Source organism: Opisthorchis viverrini (genome assembly GCF_000715545.1).
Source record: "Opisthorchis viverrini unplaced genomic scaffold opera_v5_146, whole genome shotgun sequence".
In the NCBI taxonomy this organism is placed as follows: domain Eukaryota; kingdom Metazoa; phylum Platyhelminthes; class Trematoda; order Opisthorchiida; family Opisthorchiidae; genus Opisthorchis; species Opisthorchis viverrini.
This window is the reverse complement of record NW_008751801.1, coordinates 727554-751587: the sequence shown is the minus strand read 5'-3', so window position 1 is coordinate 751587 and position 24034 is coordinate 727554. Positions and strand designations below refer to the sequence as shown.

The 24034-nt window shown below is 45.4% G+C and overlaps 1 protein-coding gene across 1 annotated transcript in view; it reads right to left on the bottom strand.

Annotated features, from left to right (window-relative positions):
- T265_14118 (hypothetical protein) overlaps positions 1–21881 on the bottom strand; it is a gene marked incomplete at both ends in the record, with an annotated part of 27547 nt that extends 5666 nt beyond the window's left edge. Inside the window, 11 exons of the mRNA XM_009172109.1 lie at positions 1608–2227; positions 4089–4231; positions 5066–5125; positions 6430–6539; positions 8108–8258; positions 11099–11196; positions 12244–12433; positions 12479–12671; positions 16658–16803; positions 18352–18491; positions 21806–21881. Coding sequence (XP_009170373.1) covers positions 1608–2227; positions 4089–4231; positions 5066–5125; positions 6430–6539; positions 8108–8258; positions 11099–11196; positions 12244–12433; positions 12479–12671; positions 16658–16803; positions 18352–18491; positions 21806–21878 — 1924 coding nt within the window. The remainder of the gene's footprint in view (positions 1–1607; positions 2228–4088; positions 4232–5065; positions 5126–6429; positions 6540–8107; positions 8259–11098; positions 11197–12243; positions 12434–12478; positions 12672–16657; positions 16804–18351; positions 18492–21805) is intronic.
- Positions 21882–24034: the final 2153 nt, after the last annotated feature.

Sequence of the window (24034 nt, the reverse complement as noted above, 5' to 3'; positions counted from 1 at the left end):
TAAAAACCTTTCCGTAGATGGACAAACAATGGTCTGTCAACCTCGTTAAAGCCTCAGTTACTTACTTTTGTCATCACTCTAGTGTGACATACTGGCCTTTTACCATATAATTTGCTAACATGAGGTAATATATATATATATATATATATATATATAAACGTCCAGCTGTAGAACTCTTTCGGTGTACTGCATGCCACCCGAAGGAAGTATGAGGGATGGGATACTACCAGGTTGCCCAAGCCTAGGCAGGGGAAGTCGAGAGACAGAGGTCGGGTTCGAACCATGGACATTCCGATCAGTAAATTCGCCCGCTAACCACTGAGCCACTTAGCAACAGCCCACATCAGGAAAAGGTAATGAAAGTGACTTCAACAGCGGCAGCTATGGATGTAGGACTATGGAGAACGTTGAGAGAATCGATGATGATCAGGATAGACAGGCTTTCCAAAACCTGCCCCAGATGACAATGAGACATCTATTGGCAAAAATTGTTAAGGAGGTCTGCCAGGCTCCATGGGACCATATTGGACAGACAATAAAGAGAGACACAAGATGAAGACAGACAACACTCCCATAAGGGGGCAACATTTTCTGAAGGTTTGGAAGACAGGCTTAATCACAGCAATGAAAAAAAGGATAGGAACAATGACTAATCCAAAATATCCGCCGAAGCACTGAGCCGTGAGAAGACCATGTTAGCAAAGTAAATAAGATGGTGAAGAGGAACGGTACTGGTCGGCAATATGAAAGGACCAGGCATAGCTTGAGTCTGCCAGCGAGCAGTGGAATTCGGAAAACGAATTGCCGGGGTTCAGGAATTTAGTGACATAAAATATATCGTATCAAAAAACTCACAGGCAGACAGAAAAACTGAGGCTAGGCAAACCACCTAAAGGCGAAAACAAGAAGTGCAAATACAACATACTGAAATGGTATCTCGATTGGCAAGTCAATTGCCAAGCAACAAACAAGCGGCGCCTCCAAGCAACATTACTAGACACCAATGCTGCATAATGATGAGAAAGGATTGTGCACGAGATGAAAAACAAAATCATACTAGGGAAAATAAACGATTTTTCAGCTGTAACACCTTTCAGGTATCAAGCCACCCAAAGGAAGCACGAGGGCTGGGACAATGTCAGTCCAGATAGGAGCGGTCGTGAGGCAGAGGCCGGGCTCCGACCAAGGACCTTGCGATCATCGCGCACTAACTAGTGAGCCACTCCGAGAAGAAAGACAGCTAGTAAGAGATAGACTCGCAAAATGAAGGACCTGCCTGGCCGTGATAGGAAGTCCATTCAAACCAATTTAAAGACAAAGCGGTGAAAGAAATTGAGTTGGTCAAACAGCCTAATGTGCTGTGTTTGGTTTTACAGATAAATCAGGGAACCACCAGAGCCGTGGTGAAGTGCCCACAAAAGTCAAGTTCTCACATAAGCTTCATAACAATTAAAAGTAACAACCGACCCAAGCTTACCATTTGTTTAATGGGAATCGTCTCCTCAAATTGAAATGAGGAAGTTTGAAAACACACATAACTCAGAAGGCGAACAAATAAGCTACAGGGAGCGTAAAGTACGGAACCGTGACGTCAAAAATGAACTCACTTTTCGCCGGTAAAATAGGACTTGAACAAGAACTGGCCAGTCCAATATTGGGCACGATACCTCCTAGCCCCGTAAATACCTCACGCGCTAAAACTTGCGAAGTGCCCATAGTATCACCTGAGCCAGTAAGAGGTGAAGCAAACCTTGCTTGCTGTACTTCCGTTCCATTCTCAGAGACTGCCTCACCATACGGGGATTGCCAAAGTGTGGTAGATCCAACTATTATATCTCCCCGTCCAGATGGGGGTGACGGTGGTTCAGGTGTTGGGCAACGCCCGGATTCGCTACGCACTCGACGATGGCGTAGTAACATTGGCAGGAAGTTTTCATCCTCTCCGGCTGGCTGATCATATCCCGTATACCGAACGGGGATCAATTGGTCTCTCGGCCCCCGCTGTGACATTGTCCCATTTGCAACAGGTTCACCACTCTGTTTGTCGGAGAATAGTTGTTCTTTCAGGTTGCTCGAAAAAGAAATGTCATCTTTCGTTGTTGAGGTGACACTTGTGTCTTGCACTACTCCTGAATGAGCTGCACTCACGGCTTTGATATACGCTTTAACGTGAGCGTAAGCGAATGAGAGTAGGGTTATATTGACCACAACTTTGACAGCACAAAGCCTGGAATGTACAGAAAGTCACGAGAGAGAGAGAGAATACATGCAATACTCCATTTATGAAGGCTGATGAATAAATGGATAAAAAGCAACAAATTATCCCAACCTATTGAGGGAAATCGTTCAGAAAACGGAGTACGGTTAGCAAAGCACTCGAAGGCGCAAATCGTAAATTTGAAAAAGAGAAAGACAGTGACATGTTGGTTGACTGAAAATCATGGTGATCTACAAGTGACGTACGACTCCTACCACAGGGGGAGCATACTGTACCACTTATTTTAGCCCCTCCTCAGCCAACCGAATGGCGGGAAAGACAGATCCGGAAACAATTACGATTCGTGCTGATTCACTTAAGACTGTTAGATACAACATGGTGGGTACATACGATTTCATGAGCAATACATTCTATCAGGAAGGTCAGCTTCCTGAAAGCAACCACTGAATGCCCGATATCTACCGAGACCCTCAGCTCCGCTAGATGTTGACCAGACAGACAACGCCCCCTCAATATGCAGCGCGTCACAGCCTTGCACCAAACCCAGACAGCGCGAGTCAGCGTTGACCAAGGTCAGACAACGCCTCCGCAATATGCAGCACGTCGCTGCCTCGTACCAAAGCCATACCGTGTAAGTCAGCATTGGACTAAGTTCAGACAGTGTCCTTCCAGTAGATAGCTTGAGACCGTTGTACTTTTCGCACTCGCACGCACTCACGCTCGCTTGTTCGGAACGTAGCTGTTGTATTCTCTTCTGTGAGCCTTTTCTCTCGGCAACTAGGCGCTGGAGCGGGTCAGCAGCAGATACCGCAGATTGACGAATCAGCAGATATAACACATTCTCGGTCGTTTGTCATCTTCTCGTAAGGCACTGCGACTTAACCAAACCTGACAGTCACCATTAGGCTTAACAACCCGCATCGGTGCAGTCTGAAGTGCAGGCAGCCTACCTTCTCTCTCGTATATAAGTTTTCAACACTCACTCAAAGTAGTTTCCTCGGACGGTGACGAGATACGTGCAAACTAATTGCCAAGCTCAGTGAACAAATCAACAACCGCCTGAACAACACAGTTCGACAAACAATCATTTGCATACCAATTTGGTTTTGACAGGAACCCAACTGAGTCTCTCGCTAATGATGTCTAAACAGGCAGTTCACTTAAATCCCAAAGTAAACGCCAGTTGTGTGAAGTTGGGGCGTCAATCAGGGGATATATTTGGTCCGTAAGGATTACCCGTCCCGGTTATATCATCAACCGTGAGCAGAGGGCTCCAGATCAGTTATATACACGTATATCACGCTTGATTCGGAACGAGGCTCCATCTACACACGCACACACAGAGAGAAGCTACGGTTTTATACTCTAGTATTTACTGCAGAAACTAAGAGTCTCAGCTCTCGATACTGACCACGATGCTCATAATTGTGAGACTGAGTAGATCTCCGATGGAGAAGTCGAAGTTCACATAGTATGAGCCAGAGGACACGTCTGGGAGTAGATGCGAACTACTGACATCCTGCTTACTGGTAGCTCGAGATAGCCAGTGATTAAGGAGCGAACTTACTAACCGGAAGATCCGTCGTTCGAAATCAATTTCGGCATCTCGACTGCTTCTGTTAAGGCTTGATAAGTCTGGTAATAGCTCAGCCCTCATTATTCTTTCGGGTGGCTTGGGAGCCACGGACCGAAACGACTGAACGGTTGTTTTTACATCAAATCACACCTGTGAACTTGAGCCACAAATATGATTAACCAGGTATTCAACTGGGATTAGCAGCCAAAGACCATGAAAGATTTAGGTGATTTCCACAGTAATAGACCAGGCGAATTGACGGAAGCACGATGGTTACAAAAATGTGTGACTTACATGCAGAATACAACGGGCAAACTGAGCCAAAGGAATCCCGGATTTCGAACAGTTTGGATTAGCATCACGTTGATCAAACAACTCAAGGGGATCGGTGTAAGACCCATGCGACGCGATAACAGGTCAAAGTAGTCGGCTGTATTCTACAGATGTGTGGCGAGCACAAACGGGGAAACTTGAAATTGTAAACTCGAGGTTATATTCGATCAGTTCACACCAGTTATCTATAAACCCGATAGCGGATTTCGTCGTTCATAAACGAGGTAAACATACAGATGAAAGAGACGATAGTCTGTGTGGACATAACACAACTGAGGTCATTTTGTGCCAGTGCATCTACCATAACCATACCCGAGGGCATTTTCATGGAGACTCACAGACAACGTTTGACTGAAATGGTCGAATAGAACGGTATTGAGGACCATACAGAGGAATGGATTCTGGAAAGCATCCATCACAAAAGAATCCACTTTCGGGTGGACTCTCCAGACGGGGGCACTTATCTAAGCCACTTCATCAGGACTCCTTTGCATCGACAAGTCCTGGAAATATCTGAATGCCAGACCAGATAACAGATCCTGTGAAAAGGGAGGTCATCAACTGGAAAGTGTCAGACTAGATGCCGGCATGGAATGTCCAAAGACTGATTCTAGCTGTACTTTCAGAGGCGGGACGGGCTTCAAGCGCCGCAGGAAATACACGAAGAGGGAAAATATATCCTCTGGAGAAAAACGAAGTCTAGTTTGGTCTTCGTTGGCTCAAGTGAGACTTCTCTAATGATACCGCTAGCTAGATTTACCAATCCGAGAGAACAACCCGGTCCAAAGGTTAGAACTCCTGAATGAGCGGATATGCAACGACAGAAATCTATCGATTGTCAAGTAAATGACTAAGAAAAGCGTCGAATGCGAGCGATTTCGTAGGGGGGAAACAGAACATGAGAAACATGGGGATAGTGAAGTTAATAGAAAGCCTACCTTGCCTTGACGACACAGCAGCAGATCATAAGCGATGCTCACCGTGTACTCCTTGTAAACCTGTGGTACATAAAAAACTGGGATCAGATCACGGAAACAACCGACTCACGATTAACAATCAATATTCAACCTATGAGTGCAGCAACGTAAAACAACGAAGTGTTGCTTAGGCTCTTGTATTTAGTGATCAGCAGAGTTTCCGTGGTGTGTAAGTAGATATCGGTTTATCAAACGACGATCAGCGTAGTGTTTCATGTTATATGATCAACTCACGGGATTAAACAAGTGAAATCAATACGTCACCAGTAGCCGACTACCATTTTGTCAACAAGTGATTCCTTACCGTTTACAATGCTAGTGTATCATATGCACACACATACACACACACGTGCACTTGGAGTGCGCAAACTTCGCTGTCATTACGGGCCTTTCTAGCTCAGCTCGTTAACGAAATTGGAGTCCAGCCAATGAAGCAGGTGTGCCACATTCTGCCCAAGACACTCTACAGCCGCTTCTTGTTGAAAATCAATATCAATGCGCTTCCTACGACTATCCAGGGTGATTCCGTCACGAAGATACTGGACCTTACCGTGGTGTGGCGGTTTGTGTACCTCATCGACCCGTTCAGCTATACTGGGGAGTGTCCGCACGATGCTCACAGAGTCTTTCATACCAGGTTGGTCAGTGGTTAGAGGTTTGACGAACACAGTCTCCTGGCCCCCCAGGTTGGGGGTTGGGTTGGAACATTTATGGCGAGGTGTTCCGTAAAGATCGTAATGTACTTGCATTTCCAGCCGAACACCGCTGCCTTAGGTTACGCTTTTGAGCCAAAGGCTTTAGTTGAGGATCGTCCTCCTTTCTAGGTGTGGGCGCCCTGATAGTATCCCAGCCCTCGTACAACCATGACAACCAGGGTGATTGCGACTCAATTTTCCCGATCACAGTTGGACCGCTAACATTCAGCCGAAATGTGCATGAACAGAATATAGTGTCACTGATACCTTCAACACAGCTGAGAAAACTTGATTTGAAGTTTGACCGACTTCTTAACTAATAACTTCCGAGAACGAAGGTCAACGCGACATATCCCTAATTGAACAGATTTCACAAGCTAGAAACTCATACAAAACTTTGCTTATGTACACGAGGGAGCGTAGGTCACTGCCAGTAAAAGAATGGTATGTATCCTGGTTGTGTAAGTAGAGTATTTGACTACCCATATGCTATTTGAGAGAGCGTTGAGAGTCAGGAGAGTCACTAGCTATTTTTGAGCACCGACCAACATGATAAACCCAAACACGGCATTCTCCACCGCATTTGTTTTTTCACAGACTGCACATTATGATGAAAATCACGACACTTACATCCGAAGGGATTACATTGAACTTTGTGATAAACGAGTGTTTGATCCAGTCGACAGCAACCTCGGCAAGGAATATACAAGCGACGTCGAACAACATGGACCAAAGGTCATCTGCAAAGGAAACATAATAAGGAGTGGTGTTAGGTTACCACGAAAACACCTATACAGCACCATTCTTAGAAATGTGCAACAATTGTAACAGAGCGGTGTACTTAATGAAAGTGGAACAAAGAATGAGACAATGCATGGAGACTCAATACCTACCAACTTCTCAAGAACTGTCATTCCTTTGTTAATATACGCGGGAAATATTCGTCGTAAGCAACATCATTGTGCGCCTTACAGCTGAGTTTAGATACACGATATAGAAAGAGAAGACGTGGTTTTAATGATACTGATAAATGTGCTGATAGTTGCTACTAGTGTAACGGTGATACTACTTATGTGTGGGCATGAGAGTAGTATGTTTTCTCGTAAATCCGCTCTGAGTCTCTTGAAAAGTGAGATTTATTGCTGAATTTGTAAGTCGCTTCATAGCATTTACTCAGATTCGAGCGCAATCAATGAATATCCAGGAAAGTTCAGGAAGACGTGTTCAAAGAGATAGATATTCAGTTTTTGTAAACAACATGCATATGAGAGTTTTGCTTCCCTGTCCAATAGCCTGTAACTGTTCAGTTGGCATTTTCTACTAAATAACTTCGCAGCAAAGGCCTTCTTCCTTTCACTAGTACATCTAGAGCAAGGGGTATAAAAATATTAGAGGCTTCGAATTCGGGTGAAAAGAAACACTGCATCACAGATGCATAAAGAATACACTCGGGTGCAACCAAAGTTCCATCATTTTGATGCAGAAACCGTGGGGTTTGATTTTTTAATTGTGTATCCTACCCACGAGGAAGCACCGATCCCCAGATACGAGATATGTCACCATTCCCGAATGTTTTCTTCGAAAAGGAGGGTGCCGTATAGTGGTAAGATCATCTAATAACCGGTATCCAAAGGCCAACGGCAGATGGTGCGATGCCTGCAACCAAGTGTGTATCAGTCTACTCCAGAAATTACAAAAATACCACGAAACTCAGCTGTTGGTACACTGTTGATATCGCCAAAGCGTGAAAGGCGGGACTGGACAAGCCAGTCCGATTGTTCAAAAGCATGAGCACATGCTCAGTCGTGATAATCCAGAAACGTCCGACGTATGTTGATGGATCAGTGGCAACACGCTGACCACGGATATGCAGCGAACAATATGTACTGTTGATGAGCTCTGCTAGGATGTGAACTAACAGAAACAATTGTGCCAGAACATGAGACGAGCTGCTCGAAAGAGAGTGGTATGGATATGGCGTGCTCTACGCGGAGCCATTAACAGTCTTCCAAAGATAGCACCAAACTGTTGCTTACGGAGAGTTTGTAGCGCATGAGTCATCACACAGTAACGTTAAATTTAAGGGGGCTACAGTCAAAGTTGGTCAATAACATCCGTCCACCACTTTGACCGAGATCATTATCGTATATACTCAGTAGGTTAAGGCTTTAAGTGAAGGCATGCCGTGACTTGTTTATCCAACTGACTGGTCAGACGTAGCGCAAGGGAAACAAGAGGTGATCAAACGTACAAACATACAAGCGAAGAAAACAGAAGGAACCTTCTTATGCGTGGAATTCAGACTTACCTAGATTCCAACCAGTGTCGTTCATATTACGGCAAACGATGATAAACAACCAGACGCCGTAGTGAAATCGTTCACGGACATCTGCACAAGCGATTTGAAACAAGTTGGTTTTGCCCATTTTGCGAAATACGTTACTTTTCAGCTCTACAAACTGGAGGTGAAAAGAGAAAGATACAAGGTCGATATGGTACACCACGTAAAAATTTATTTCAAAAAGAACCAAACATGTATGGTTCATAGGAATTACACATTCACAACAGGAAAAAAGGACTATGACAGGGACGATTTTGCTATTCAGTTAGCAAATGCACTTTTAGCCACGTACCATGTGAAGGATAAAAACGGAGGATACCTTGTCGGTGACAACGGGTACCTTCGAAATAAGCACAGATTAAGGAGCGCACAAAACAATCTAGAACGAGCACGATAGCTTTGTCCTGAAAGATGGGAACCTAGAACACGGACTGGGGCGTTTGTCTGTAGCACCATTCCGGTGACTAGCAGCCATGCTACCCGAAGGAAGCACGAGGGCTGAGATGCTGCCAGGTTGCCCAAGCCTAGACAGGGGATGTCGAGAGGCAGAGGTAAGTTCAAACCACGGACCTTGCGGTCAGTAAATTCGTGCTCTAACCACTCGAGCCATCTCGCCTTGTTTGTTTGAGAGGGAACTGAAGCAGAATGACCATGAGGCACTTTACATTGGGGATATTTTGTCCTCACGACGAAATGTCTCGGGATACCTATCACACTGGAATTGCACTCAACTCAAGGGTTGAAAGATCTTCGTTAACAGTGTGAGATTTGGTCCTGCAGGTAAAGCCAATCTATGTTGAAAAGCCGAGAAGCACTGTATAGTTGTTTTATCCTTATTGGGACTCATCGGCTCCCTCAACTCGACTCTACCAGGAAACTCCAGAGAGTCTCGAAACCGAAACCTCCCAACCAGTAGTTTGAACACTTAACCGTTCTTTATTGGACTTGATTTGAGTAGACAGTAGAATTTGCGCTGAATGGCTGTCTAATTCAATTAAAATTAAAATTAAAACTATATTAGTATGTGGTATAAAAAAAACAAAGTTACAGTTCCGAGTCTGAGAAGGCTAGGTGTTATATCATTAGAAAACTGAATAGGATTAAACCAGAACCTCACGCTTGCAGTCCATCCAATCCACGTGGTAGATAAATTTGTTTACCTGAAGAGTCCTGCAAGTCTGCGCAGCCTGGCTAGATTGGGAAGACCAGAGCAACTCCTTTTAACGTTCGATAACTACGGCAGTGGCGCGATGTCAGTGTCTGTCAAGGGTGAAGAATACAGTGTGCCTGTGCGATCCAGAGTACTAGATGGATCAGAAACATGACCTTAACGCATAGAGGAGATACGACCATCGGTGCCCCCAAAGCATCAACCCAGTATGGCAATCACAGCGCATAAACGCTGCTGAGTCAGGCCATGTTTTTCTAAGGAAGGAACTCTCCTGCGATGAACGAGGAATTCACCCTTCATGAGTTGCACCGGTTAGGACATGTACATCGCATGTTGGAAAACTGTCTACCTGGTAGGACTTTTTACCCACTCCTGTGATCGAGAGACGGCTAGCCCATGACCTGGCAATGTCAACGGTGTATAGAAGTTGTACCCGGAAAGATCAATTGGGTTGATAACTGCCACCTCCCTAGACGAGACTCACCCCATCAACGGTTACTAAGAATCCTGAATCAAGCCTATAGCTTTCAATGCGCCGCTGCCCGGTTCCCTGTTTAAGCAAGCAAATAAAAAGAATCAACATGGACTTATTGATTGGGCCATCACTTCCTATGTCTGGAAATCTTTCTCTCAGTCTCCCGGTTTTCAATGACGGGAACCGTTTCATCTGCAGCCACCGTACTCAGGGATTGCTGCTGATAAACTAAACAGACTCACGTGATCAATTGACTACCCTTCTGACACTGCGTGCCTTAGTGGTGTTCACTGTATCATACAATTGTGTCATGTTTATCTCATAAGCCCGAGAATGAAGAAGCTACCTCTCGAACTTGACACCCAAAGGATATTTTGGGCTAACTCGAAAAGAACAGACGGGTGATGTGAGAGATTACTTAGTGTTTCAGACACGCGAACGTGACTTGTCAACAAATGCTTAATATTCAACAGGCAGCTGTCAGATGCTCCGGCGCAGACCAGAAGAGCAGGCAGCTTCATGTTTAAGTCGCTACGATATTCCTGGAAACATCACAAACGAGAGATTCAGCTGGGTTCCAGGTGAGTCTCTCGAAAAACCGAATTAGTTTGCAAATGAGTGTATATTCGATAATTTCGTGCAATTTGGTTTCAAGTAGAACATACGGTTGACGGAAACCCGGGGACTGCGCCTACCTGATGAGCCCCAAGAAGGAGGAAATCGGTCGTGGGCTGTCGACGAATTTTCAGCAACCTTATGAGTAGTGCACTACAAATATACACGTATCACGATATCTCGAATATCATAGGGACTGAAACATGAGGCGGCCTGGTGCAGCACATCCAGTTGCCTGCAAACATCACAAACGAAAGATTCAGCTGGGTCCCGGGTGAGTCTCTCGAAATTAGTTTGCAAATGAATGTATATTCGCTAAAGAAGTGTGTTGTTTTTCGGCTGCTTCACAATGCCGCATCAGTCGAATGGTTCGCTTTACAACCCCAAGAAATACTACAAGAGGGTTTATGGTGACGATGGCGTAGTTTTTGTACCTATTTCCATGGTATCAGGGGTGTTAAGTTAGTTTCGCCTTTGACCTGTGTATGGATTGCCAGAAAGTTCGGATGTCGACGGGCTGAGATGAATTGATCAATGAATTCCGGTGCAATTCGTGATGGAGGCGTGCAAAATCCCTGGGTTAAGGGGGAGAGGAAGTAGACGAATGTGGAATGCTCTGGTCCAAAAAGACACGGGTGTCTGAAATTCGGCTTGACAGTGAGCAGAAAAAAGCAGGTATGTTGAAGGGAAAACTCACGTTGTTCGAGATAAACACGGTCACGAGAGACTTATTCTGAGAGTTAAACGCAACGTTCAACGTGGTGACCTGGCACAACAGCAGGAAGCAATGGGCGACTGTTGAAAAAGGGAAGAAAAAAATGTCTCCATGTATTGTCCACACACTGTCAGAGCAAATATGACATCAGGACTGGAATGATGTTACCGGAAAGAAGCCTACAAACTAAAGGTATCAGGAGAAAAAGACTAGAAGTGTAACGGAAAGACTCAACAATAAAAGCTGCTCAAACGCCGTGAGGAACACAGAGACAAAAAAATCCGGTCACTCACATTTCATCAAAGTGATCGGAAACTCAGGAAGTTCACTTCTGACCAGGAGGTGCAGCAAGATCAGTTACTTAACACTATACGTGCTGCTATCACATTACTAATCCATCTTCCTTTTAAGAAAACATTCAATGAAACGCGAAATTTCGCTCCGTCCCAATCCCTCTCTGGGAAACAAACGCGCCATAACCAAACAGGAGACGATTCTACTATTCCGCACGGTCGAAAATGCCTTGTGCTGTTAGTCCACATTGACTTATTGGCTATCACGCGTCTACCATTCCACCAGATCAAATGGATCAAATATCAAATGAATGAAGCAATGTGTTATCACTCAACATTTATCGAGTCCCCTGTCAACGTCATCGCTTTCAATATCCCCATATGATATACATTCGTGATAACATTTATTTTATTCTGAGATCTTCTTAGTAGAGTTTAGCTACGTGGTGAGAATTCATAGACGACACAATCAGAAAAGCACAGTTAGGATCTCCTACAATAGCATACCTTAAGTATCAAAGGGTATCGAATGTACAGCGTTTCCGTTCCATAAAAGTCATTAACGCAAGCTGCTAGAAAAAGAAACACAACATACGCCCCAAAATTGCTTGGCTACTGGCAGGAAACGTGACGCCTGATTCCTCCCAGGATAAACAACCCCACCGAGCGGTGTTTGCTTGACAATGAAGTATCGTGCTCACATTTTCGTCTACCATGAGGACAGACAACACAGCCACACTGATCTACGTGTGGATTCCAGTTAGATGAAACATTTTATGAAATAAATTGATGACCAGCCAGGATTAGACTCATTCTGAATTCAAATGAACTTACATATACAGACCAGGGCAAAGCAGTACTGGAACACCAAATCTCGCACCCAGCTCATATTATACCCTGCATTGCCTTCCCTGGCGTCAGTGCCATCACCATTCTTTGTTGGCCGTCGCCGAGGTTTGCTGACCGTGTAGAGTAGGTCATCTAAAGCATCCAGGCAGACTGCAGATAGCAAGCGATCAGCGACCTGCATAAACACATATTAGTGTTTACGGAAACACAAAAGACAAACCTCGAGTAGGTTGAAAAACAAATAGATTTTGATGACCGATTGAGTTCGGATTTCGTGATAAGCGACTGAACTGTCCACATTGACCAATAACGTGGTGCATATAATGATGATAGAAAGTCGAACAACGTCACGAAGCTCGTAGCTGAACAGTCGATTCGGTGTGTGTATACGTTTGAGTCTGATTGGAATGTAGCTGTGTTACGGAAATGAGTGAATTCAACAGGATGAACGGCGTAGTTAAATGAAAAGGTTATTGCGGGTCAGTTCCGTTCAAACAACATGTCAAGAGAAATGGGCCAGAGAGTTTCCTCTAGCATAGATGAAAGCTGAATCGTGGTCATCATGTGGGAAACCGCACAAAGATGTCCGGCAAGGTTTAGTAACGTTAGCAGCTCAGATGCGTTCATTGGTTATTGACCTGTTCTCCGGACCAGTTGTATTGCTCGAGTTAACCGCGGAACAAGTAAGCCGGAAGGCAAACATAACAAAAAAGCAGAGACCAATTCCGAAGACGCAGTATAACAACGGGACATTGGATGGCTTACAGTCGCGCGAACACATAACACAAACAAAACGGTCAGCGAAAGGTGGAGACAGAACATCCATGAAGACTGAGAAAGGAAATGGTCGATCAAAAAGTACCGGAAAAATCCTTCAACATTTCCTAGTAGGCTTATCGGTCAACCAAAAAAGTGTGATCAGCGACCGTATGATACGCGAATCTAAAGTCTATTTAAGCAGCCAAGCGCAGCAGGTCGTATGTGTGCGTACACCAACGCCCCCCACATCTCAAACCATCAGTCCCTGACCCGAACAGTCGGATGACAACTAACGAGATGTTAAGATGTGTCCGGAGGTCAATCGTCCTAAATAAGTGAACACCGAGTGGACAGGTGTCACGAGCGGGCTACGAAGCGAACGGTGGCACGCCCTGATTGGTCAGAATGTGAGCCGATCATGATCGAGCATCATATAGCTCAGCCATTTTCGCCCCCTCACGAAAATTCTTGCGGACTCTTGTAGAGCATTCCGTTATAACCCTATAAATATAGTTGTAATAATTTTCCTTCGTTTGACTCTACCGTGCCTTTTGATATACAGCAGTGGGCAAAACCGGAAGCTAGGGGCCGACATAGGAGTTGCAACACCGTATGCCGTCCAACATTTGCCTATGTAAAATGGGTTTATAGGCTCAGCACATGGTCTGAGCGATGGAGAGAATACATGAAAACACTTTAAAGGGGTCATCAGATGTTCGGGGGCCAGCCGTCCCTAATAATCATCAGATGGGGGCCAGCCGTCCCTAATAACCGAACATCACATCAGTTGGATGCATGTGTCACGTGCAGGACACGGGCCAGACGTAGGCATGCCCTGATTGGTCAGAATGCCAGCCAATCCGAGTCAAGCACCTTGACTCGACGGTTCTCGCCCCCTCACGGACATTCTGGCACGACCTTGTGGAACACTCTGTGACTACCCTATATATAAACAGTTGTACTGATTTTCCTTTGTCTCCATAAAGGGCTGTGTACAGCTACCGTGCCTTTTGCTATACCATAGTGGGTGGAGCAGGAAGCCAAGGGACCGACACAGAGTTGCACTACCGTCCAGCAAGTTATAACAACTGGCGACAACCCGAACCCACGATGTCAATTTCGGCAGAGCAACTCCAATTAATTTTACAGCAACAACAGAAGCAGTTCGAAGAAGCACAACTGAGGCTTGTTGAATCTCTGATGCGCAGTATGTCGGTGAATGCGATAAAAAAGGGTGAGCCTCCGTCTTCTTCCGCAGATGCTGCTGCCAGCTCAATTACCGAATTCAATTTTGATGCTGAATCTGGACGAACTTTCGAAAGTTGGTTCAAGAAATATGAAGACATGTTTCAAACCGACTTTGCTCAGTTTGATGATGCGTGGAAAGTTCGTCTGTTGCTGCGGAAACTGGGGACAGCTGAACACGATCGGTTCACAAATTTCATTCTCCCCAAACTCCCTCGTGACCTTGGTTTCGCAGATGCTGTCAAAATTCTGGCCCAAATATTCGGTGAGCAAAGTTCCTTGTTCAATATTCGTTATCAGTGTCTCAAGATTACCAAAAGGGATACTGAGGATTTCATCACATATGCCGGTGTGGTCAACAGAGAATGCGAGCGCTTTCAGCTCAGCTCCATGACCGAGGATCAATTCAAGTGTCTCATCTTTGTGGCTGGTCTTCAATCACCACACGATGCAGATATTCGGACCCGGCTACTGAATCGAATTGAACAGGATCCAGAGTTGACGCTTCAGAAACTTACCACCGAATGCCAGCATCTTATCAATCTCAAGGCTGATGCTGCCATGATTGGACATTCCAAATTATCTCAGCCGGATATGGTATGCAAAGTAACTTCCAAAAGGAAGTCAAGTTCAAAACGAACTCCAAGAAAACCGCCCACACCCTGTTGGTTTTGTGAAGAATGGCACTATTCACGCCACTGTCCCTACCGGAACCACAGGTGCAGTAAGTGCAGTCGAAAGGGTCACAAAGAAGAATGCTGCAGAGACAACTTCAGGAGCTCGCGCAAACACCGACCCGACAAAAGGACGCAGGCAGAGGCTGTGACCGCCACATTCAGGATGAAATCACCTGGTCGACGTAAATTTGTCACATTATGTATCAATGGCACACCAGTTACTCTCCAACTGGATACAGGTTCTGACCTCACTCTGATTTCAAAACGAACCTGGAACGAAATTGGAAGGCCACCAGTGGAACCCACAAAGTGCATCGTTCGTAATGCATCTGGTGGAAGCCTCAAACTGACCGGGAAGCTGAACTGTTCCGTAACGTTCAAGGGAATTCATCTCAGTGGCACTTGTTACCTCACGAACTACACAGGCCTTGATCTCTTGGGCCTGGATTGGATTAATGAGCTTCAACTGTTGGATGAACCCCTCAATGCCGTTTGTGACGAAACAACTGCAAACGGCCCCGATACGTTCACGAGAACATCACGTCCTGACGATTTTGTGGTCGCTACAGTTGCAGCCAAACCGGAGACCAGATGGAGCATACGCGACACAGCGACTATTCAGCTTCTGGCGTCCGGCAGCGGTAGCCCTCTCACCTCAGTGCAATTTGGTGAACCCTCCCAGCAGCCCGCAACGTTTCACCCGCGATCTGAACCGTTCAGTTTACAGTCGCAGGTTCAGGCGGATCGTCCTACTGCTATCCGGAAAGTCAAGGAAGTGGGGCCGGCAGAAGGGACGCCACAACAGTCACACAGAGACCAGCCACCGATTCAAATATATGAGGAATGCTCTCCACGGTGGACGCAGGGTCGACGATGTCAAACACGAGGCACACGTAAGAACATCAGCACATCCGCGTCAAGTGAACCAACTTCAGGCAACAGACTGCGGTCTGGTGAGGGGACCACGTCGCATTGGAAACCGGACAGCCGTGACATACCTCCCAAGTGGAGGGTACCGGATTCCAGATCAGCATGCTGGCAGCCCCAGGGACGGACCGACGTGCGACAGAACCTCCATGAGTCATCACAGTGGAATCCAAAGCAGCAGTCGGTTGGATAGCCCTCTCAAGGGGGAGGTGTTCGGGGGCCAGCCGTCCCTAATAACCGAACATCACATCAGTTGGATGCATGTGTCACGTGCAGGACACGGGCCAGACGTAGGCATGCCCTGATTGGTCAGAATGCCAGCCAATCCGAGTCAAGCACCTTGACTCGACGGTTCTCGCCCCCTCACGGACATTCTGGCACGACCTTGTGGAACACTCTGTGACTACCCTATATATAAACAGTTGTACTGATTTTCCTTTGTCTCCATAAAGGGCTGTGTACAGCTACCGTGCCTTTTGCTATACCATAGTGGGTGGAGCAGGAAGCCAAGGGACCGACACAGAGTTGCACTACCGTCCAGCAAGTTATAACATCAGAAATCGATGCCAAGGTAGCCAGACTTGTGAGCGTGTAACCGCAAAACCTCCCTCTTAATCTAGTCTACATAGTTCACGCCTCAATGTTGAGAAGGATAGAAAATCTTGGCAACTCACCACATATGTATCTTAATAATAATACTGATAGTATCAAGGCGACATCCTAACGGCGAATCGCCAGAGAAATGAACAAAACATTAAAAATATCTGTAGCGTTCAGGACAGTGAACTCACCCATAGAAGACTTGACAAACGCACCGAAATAACGAACTGACCAGATGTGATAGGAGACGAATACCCGTTAGGAAGCAACGGATCGGCAGGAATGTGTAAATCACGAGCAAATGGTCCAGACACTGGAGCAGACCGTAGCTCATAAACTGATAGAAAGGGAAGAGAACGGAATCGATCCACAAACGAGTGAGATAGGTATGCGGCGAAGCATGCTAGGTTACTACTTAGTGAGTAATACCTATGATATAGTGTGTAAACTAATGTTTCGGTGACTATTGTCATCGAAAAAACTAAACGGAATAGTAAACGTACTATTTCGATCGTCAGATCAGTCGTGTGAGTCTGTGCAGATCGGTTGCTGATTAACACATTGGTGGTCTGAAAACCAAATTCGTCCGAGTGATATTACACGGATGTTAGAACATCAATCAACTGGTTGCACTGTCACTTCCAGAACGTGGCTGTGATTTCTCCATTCTCCTTACCTTCGGTGAGCGAAACTATAGTATCTGGAACCACTGTGATTTGGATACGGTTTGTAGCTGAGAAAATGACTGTCTGACTTAAGTTCAACGACCAAGAGAACACTAGAATGGTGTAATCGAAAAGTACCAACGCAAAAACTATATAATCTCATGATCATCGCCTCCAAATTAGGAGTATCATCAAAAGTAACGATCCAAGAAGACTACAGTACAACGGTCATGTGCCAAATAGATGTAGGAATTTATAGGGGAATCCGAATTACTGCAATCGGCAAGCACTATTTCTCTTCAAAGGATACCACTTGTGATAACCCTTGGAGCTTTTTCACTGTTGCTCCTTCACAAGAAAAAACGATCTCCCACAAAGCAGCACTTTAGGTAGGTCAATCAGTAGATCTCCTTGAACCGTGACCAGTGTGCTTTAAGCCGTCTGTAGAATTACGGTTGAAAAGCCTCTGTGCTAGCTGCTCATGAAGCTTGTCGAGTATAGATCAAACGTTACGGGCAGTAGCGTAACCCACTGCGCGATTGTGAAAGAGATTGTATCCTAATTCGACAACTACGTATATCGCCCCAATCTACGAGATAAGTGTAGCGGGTGATACGGGGGCATAGTTGTGTCGCCTGCTGTTACTAGAAACGCAGTCCCAAACAGTTAAATAGGAATCTAACAATAAATAAATCAGAATAATAGGAATAAATATGAATCCAACAAGAATACAGAGGGGCACGGCTTCGAATCAAATTAAGCTATTCAGTGTGAAACTCACGCATCCACCGTTATACTACCTTGGGCTCTGGATACATTATAAAATGGTCTTAATCTGGAATAACAGTAGACTGAGCTTTCGGGTGAGCATGTTTCATGTTCGGAATTAGAAAAGACCTAGATGAAAGTGCTCTAAAACTTGTGAGTTATAAGAGAAGCGGATGGAAATTTCCAGTGGAAAAGACGAAACGTTACGTCAACTCAGCCCAGACGACCTGAAATTGCTCTCGAATTGTAGGAACCATGTGTCGCATTCTGACCTCATCTAGTGTAACCGGTATTCAACCACAGTTATCCGCCTGCGGAAGCGTATTCTGAGGCTTATGGCAAACTTGTGGTCGATAGCCTTATGTAGTCAGTCTAGCGGGGAGTAACTACAATAGGTGGAGAAATATCGAACTGCGTGTGATTCACAAGGCAAAGTGCATATGCGGACCCACCGATTCAAAATATTGTGGAACAGTGACGAAAGTATATACACGATTGGTGAACGGACCACAGTTGTCGGTGCCAGATTTCTCCTGCCTCTGTCGAACAGACTGTACTAATTCCTCCTTCAGATAGGAGGCGAAATCAAATTCTGCAAGGCGTAAAAGAGTGAAGGGATGTTCATTAGCAGTAGTAATCAGGAGACAGCAGAATCTAAAAAGCCGAGAATGAGACTAGGCGGGACACACTACTCATAAGCCTTCTCGACAACCCACGACCAGTTTCGCCTTCTTGGGACTCGTTAGGTAGATGCAGTCCCCAAATTTCTCGGAACCTAATGTTCTACTTGATTCCAAATTGTACGCGATTCGGCGAGCACTCAGATGCACACTAATTCGGTGTTAACGGGAGACTCCATCGAATCCCCATTTAATCTCTTGTTTGTGACATTCTTCAGATGAATGCGCTGCTCAAAGACCATCGCATATTCCAGTTGAGACCACATTGGGGATACCACAGTATACCGTCTAGCTGGTACATACTAAACCAAATAAATACGCAAATAAGTGCATCTCATGCATACTCCTAATCACTATGGTCTTCTACTGAGAAACATTCTACAGGACACGTCCGAGCCAAGTTGCTATTCAAAACAAAGTTAACATGCCTTAATTGCTGAGGTTTAGTCTTTGTTAAGTAGTATTGACGCAGAAATTTTCCAATTTTTCCTGTTCCCTTTGGAGAAGGCTTGGTATCTTGTTCATCCATTCAATGGTGAAACTCGCGGAACTGGAACGAAGTGGCCCATTTGGCAGGAAGTCGTCATACGGAGGGGACAAGTTTGAACAGCTGTTTCATCCCCATTGAGATTCATTAGCACTGCGTACCTCACTCAACTCTAAGGAGTTTCGAACCCACCGGCTAATAGCTAGAACACTTAGCCGTTCAGGAGCGTGATTACCTTGCACTAAGATGCGTGCTTCTGCGATTAGTCCCCATGTGGGATTTTTCAGAGGTAACTTATAATAGGAATACCGATCCCCCTCTTATCTGATGTGATCAGACTACACATTGCTGACGCGGCTCAGAATTTCGGGGCTCCAAAGTAACAAGACCAACAAGGATACAAAATGAGACAGGTCGGCGTTACGTATTGAGCACGTAATCTCAACCGAACTGGAAAAGTTAGGAGCACGCGAAAGTATCCCCATGAATTGAGGCAACAGATTTTGATATATGCACTCTTTCGTTTGAAACACGGAGGGGAGATATGATCCTGATCCCCCAAAATGATAACCTCTATCGTCAAATTCTGCTAATGTCTATTAGCTGCAGATAGTTCAGTGGTCAAACCGCGAACTTACTAACTGGAAGGTCAGTGGTTCGAATCCAAACTCCGCTTTTCGACTGCTTCTGTCTAGGCTTGGGCGACCTGACATAAGCTCAAACCTCCCTTTGGATGATATGACAGCTGGGCATCGAAGGCATAATATAATAGTTGAATGATTATTTATCACTATCATTATTACGTAATCCCCCCGTTGGTATCCGCCACGCCATACACGGCAAAAGACCAGAAGAATCAATCTTGGAAGTATACATGAATGCATGACGCCAGGAAATTGAGACATTGCATTATCAATCACCGACGCGCGTCCGAATTTGTGCTTAGGGTTAAAATCGGCATTTGGTCGTGTGGTTCACCAAACTGCTTCACCGTACTGTGCCGTGATTTTAAACTGTGGTCTTTTAAGTCCATTGTGACAAGTGACAGCGAACCATGAGAGGCTCTTGCAACCCATGGTGCTAACCGTTTCCCTGCTGTGTCTCGCCTGACCTAGACTGCGGGGTGTGAAACCCCTATCCGAGCAACAGATAAACAGAAATCCTGAATAGTTTCGATTATTAGGTAGACTATCCATTCACTAGACAATTAGTGGTCCGCTCGTAGGATTTCATCGACTCATCTGCTTCATACGAAGCACCATACTACTTCTCCACTGGTGTGCACCATTCATATGTTGATGGGCCTTGCACCAATTTACAGACAAACAAAAGCACTTGCAGTCAACTGAGGGTTTGTCGTTTTACAACTAATCCCTATCGTTTTCCAAACTTTTCGAAAGAATCATTTTGACAGTAGGTATGCGTAAGGTCTGTAAGATGCTGCAATCAGAGTTGATAGAGGTATACGGCCAAAGTATTCCCCACACGGCCCTTCGGTGGAAGAGGATACTGTATGATGTTCTCAAGACGCATACGACACCAGAGAAGTAGACCCAAGTTGGCGACAATCCATGTGCTCAACAAACCAGAAGCACAACTAGCTCAAAGTCCGGAAGCGACGGACTGTTTCATATATGGGGTGATGTAAAAGTGGTTCTAAGATATCAGGAGGGTCAGATTCCTGAAAGTAACCACTGAAATCTACTGAGACTCACGAATCCGCTAGATGCTGACCAGACAGACAACGCCGCCCCAATATGCAGCGCATCACAGCCTTGTATCAAGTCCAGGCAGCGCGAGAGAGTGTGGACCAAGGTCAGACAGTATCCCTCCAATAAAATAGATTGAGACCGTTGTATTTTCGCACTCACGCCCTCGCATTAACTTGTTCGGAATAAAGCCGTCGTGTTACTTATCGGCGAGTCTTTTTCCGGCACCAGATACTGGAGCTGAAACAGCAATTAGATATAACAAAAGGATACTAAGGCGACGCGCAGAAACGCCCCACAAAGGAGCATATCACAAAGGTGTTTTCAACTTGTCTACGGGGATAGTCTCTTCAAATAGGACTTCATTTCAAATTCCAGGTGACGGGGAACGCTGTCGTGGCTCGCTTCAAAAGCAATGTCCTGGTTGGCTGCTGTGGAAATCGATCGGGACGAAAGAAGCCCGCTTGGAGCCATGCTGATAAACGGCCTCAACCCAGTTCCGGAGCTGAATCAGCAAAATCATCATATAGATGCGGGCCGCGGTTCACAAAAAAGTGTGTACGACTTTATAGGGCAATGAGGAGTTTCACCTACACCTGAAGACCGAGAGGAGTGGAGCGAGGGGTGTCAGAGGCTTCCTAAGTTTTTCTTCAGCTGTGCACCTGAAACTTCTATGCCATCAGATGTATCCCATAGGAATAGAAATAACCAATAATTTTGATTGCCGAGAAGCCTTTCAAAGGACACTCTGTCTGGAATTTGTGACTGAACTTATTCTACAAACCCGCATTCAAGAGATAAGACAAGCCGAGAATACCCGCCAAATTCCAAACCCTTTGGATTACACTGACATAAACTAGCGACGGGTGACTAGAATGCTAACTTGGAAATGTTAGCGCTCACACAAAAAGATGTTGTCAAACAGAACTGTGAAGTAACACAGAACAAACGTTTCTGTCTAGCAAACAACTTCCAAAAAGTTGTTTGGGTGTATTCCACCTTTATAAAAGCATCTGAAGGACAGACTTACTGCGAAACGGATTTCGTATGTCCCAATCAGAGTCCGTGGACTTGGTTCCATCCTGTGTGTCAACTGGCTCCATCAAACGTCTGAAAAAGGCATAACACCTGTTCGTAAGATGTATGCCTTTGTAAGGCACCAAACAGAGCTTCCTATCAGGCCAAATGTATGCAAACCAGATCAAAGGATGAAATTACCAACAATAATTGTATCACAGTTAAGTGACTACACTTACCTACTAATGAAACACTGTCATGAAGAACAGACGGAATAGTCGCTCTCCTCAAGCAACGACAGCCTCGCTTTGCAAAAGTCGCCTACTGAACAGTGACGTCCACTTAACTCATCAGCTATTACTCTTTTCCGTCTTACCCGCCCTATTCCTCGCACATAACTCAATCACCTATGGTTTCCGCTGTAAAACGACGGCTTGTATTCACACGCACATGTATCCCGCTTCTGTATCCCTATTAACCCGACTGGATATACGAATCGCAGGTTTCTAATTTGTTGCTTAAATGCGATGGTAATAAGTGTCTTGCTTGATTTACTCATCACCCCACGGCAACGACGCATTTCAAATGTACTCTCTATTGAATATAGGCTGCGAAAGCATTTCGCAGTCAGACCCGCGGCTGAACTGTTAATTATCGGCGACTTCAACTCATGACACCTATTACCTTGTTCGAATGACAAAATTTTTTTACAATCACCAACTGCCCATTTCAAACTGTCTCTACCAAGTTGAAGTACCAACCACGAGGACAACTCTCTGAAGACCCTCATATTCTCAGCTACTCTTCCATCCATTTTCCTCACTCTTCAGTAACACCTAATCTCACATCTGTTCAGATGGTACTGGTCAGGTCTTTGCTTGTTGGTCCTACAAAGTTTGTACTTTCAGATAATACCTCAAATAGACTGCACGCTGTAATCAAGCGCCCCGCAATAATAGTAAACATTAATCCTTCAACTGTAGCGCCCTCCCAGTGCCTAGTCGCCATGCCACCCAAAAGAAACCCAAGGGCTGAAATACTGTCAGGGTGCTCAAGCCTAGACCGGAACAGTCAAGATGCAGAGAATGGGTTCGAACCACGAACCATCTGGTCAGTAAACTCGCGCCTTAACCACTGAACCATCTCAATGAACCGAAATAATCGTTTGTACGGATATTGGTCCGTGCATCCGTTTACAAAATACGCTTTCATAGCTTCGGCATTCACCACCGTCAAGTTAAGGATATATTCTTCATTGACAGGGTTGATCAACTGTCTGACGCAGCTGTTGTGAGCGGATGATTCTGAAGTCTTGAAAATGCAGCTCGTAACTTACGTACAGCAAGACAATCGATTTCCCGTGAGGCATTAAATCCTTCCCATGGAAAACCAACAACCGTTGTAGTTTACCTGACGGCTCGTGCCTGATTGCTCCCACTCGCCATTACCACAAGAAACGTCCACCAATCCTCCCTGCCGTGAAACGAATAAGCCTTGTGGGTCCGGATTGTATTCCAGTCATGTTCCCCAGTTGAGCTAGAGCACTCACCCAAATCGCCACTTTTATCCATCTCCATCAACTGGCTTTGTGTCCTCTCCGAAGACCTCACATATACTTCCTATACCAAAAGCTAAATCCTTCATGATCCGAAAAACTACTACCCGTTTAGTTCTGGAGTCCATCCTGTGCTGTTAACGTCCGTGATCGTGGTTTATCAAATGCACACAGCCGGTTCTTCCTTCTCCACATGGCCCTTTCGATTTGTCAAACGGCTTCTCTACAACACCCTAATCAACCCACGTCAACCTAGTTGCGACTATCCCTCTCTCCGTTGCTTCTAATCTACTAATCTCAGATTTGGTCATCATCATCGACAGCATGACATCAGTGTTCAACGTCGATGCTTCACTGCCGTACAACCATGATTTATTTGAAAGCCTTATTGTAAAGAAAAGAATAAAGGTGGATGGGGGAGGGACTTAGTGCTAGCTTAACACAATCATTCCGAGGTGCCTACACCTCCAGACATTCACTCAGGCAATCTGGATAGAAACTGACAACAAGAACGCCACTGACATCGGTTGGCAGCCATATCCTATAGAGCCTCCAACCAGGCACAGTGAGGATCACGCGGTCCCCATCCTGGAAGGCCAAGCGAGTCCAGTGTGAGTGCAAGAGCAGCTTGTTGTCCCGCTTGCTTCAGAGTGCGAACATTGAACGCGGCCAGATAGAGTGGGCGTC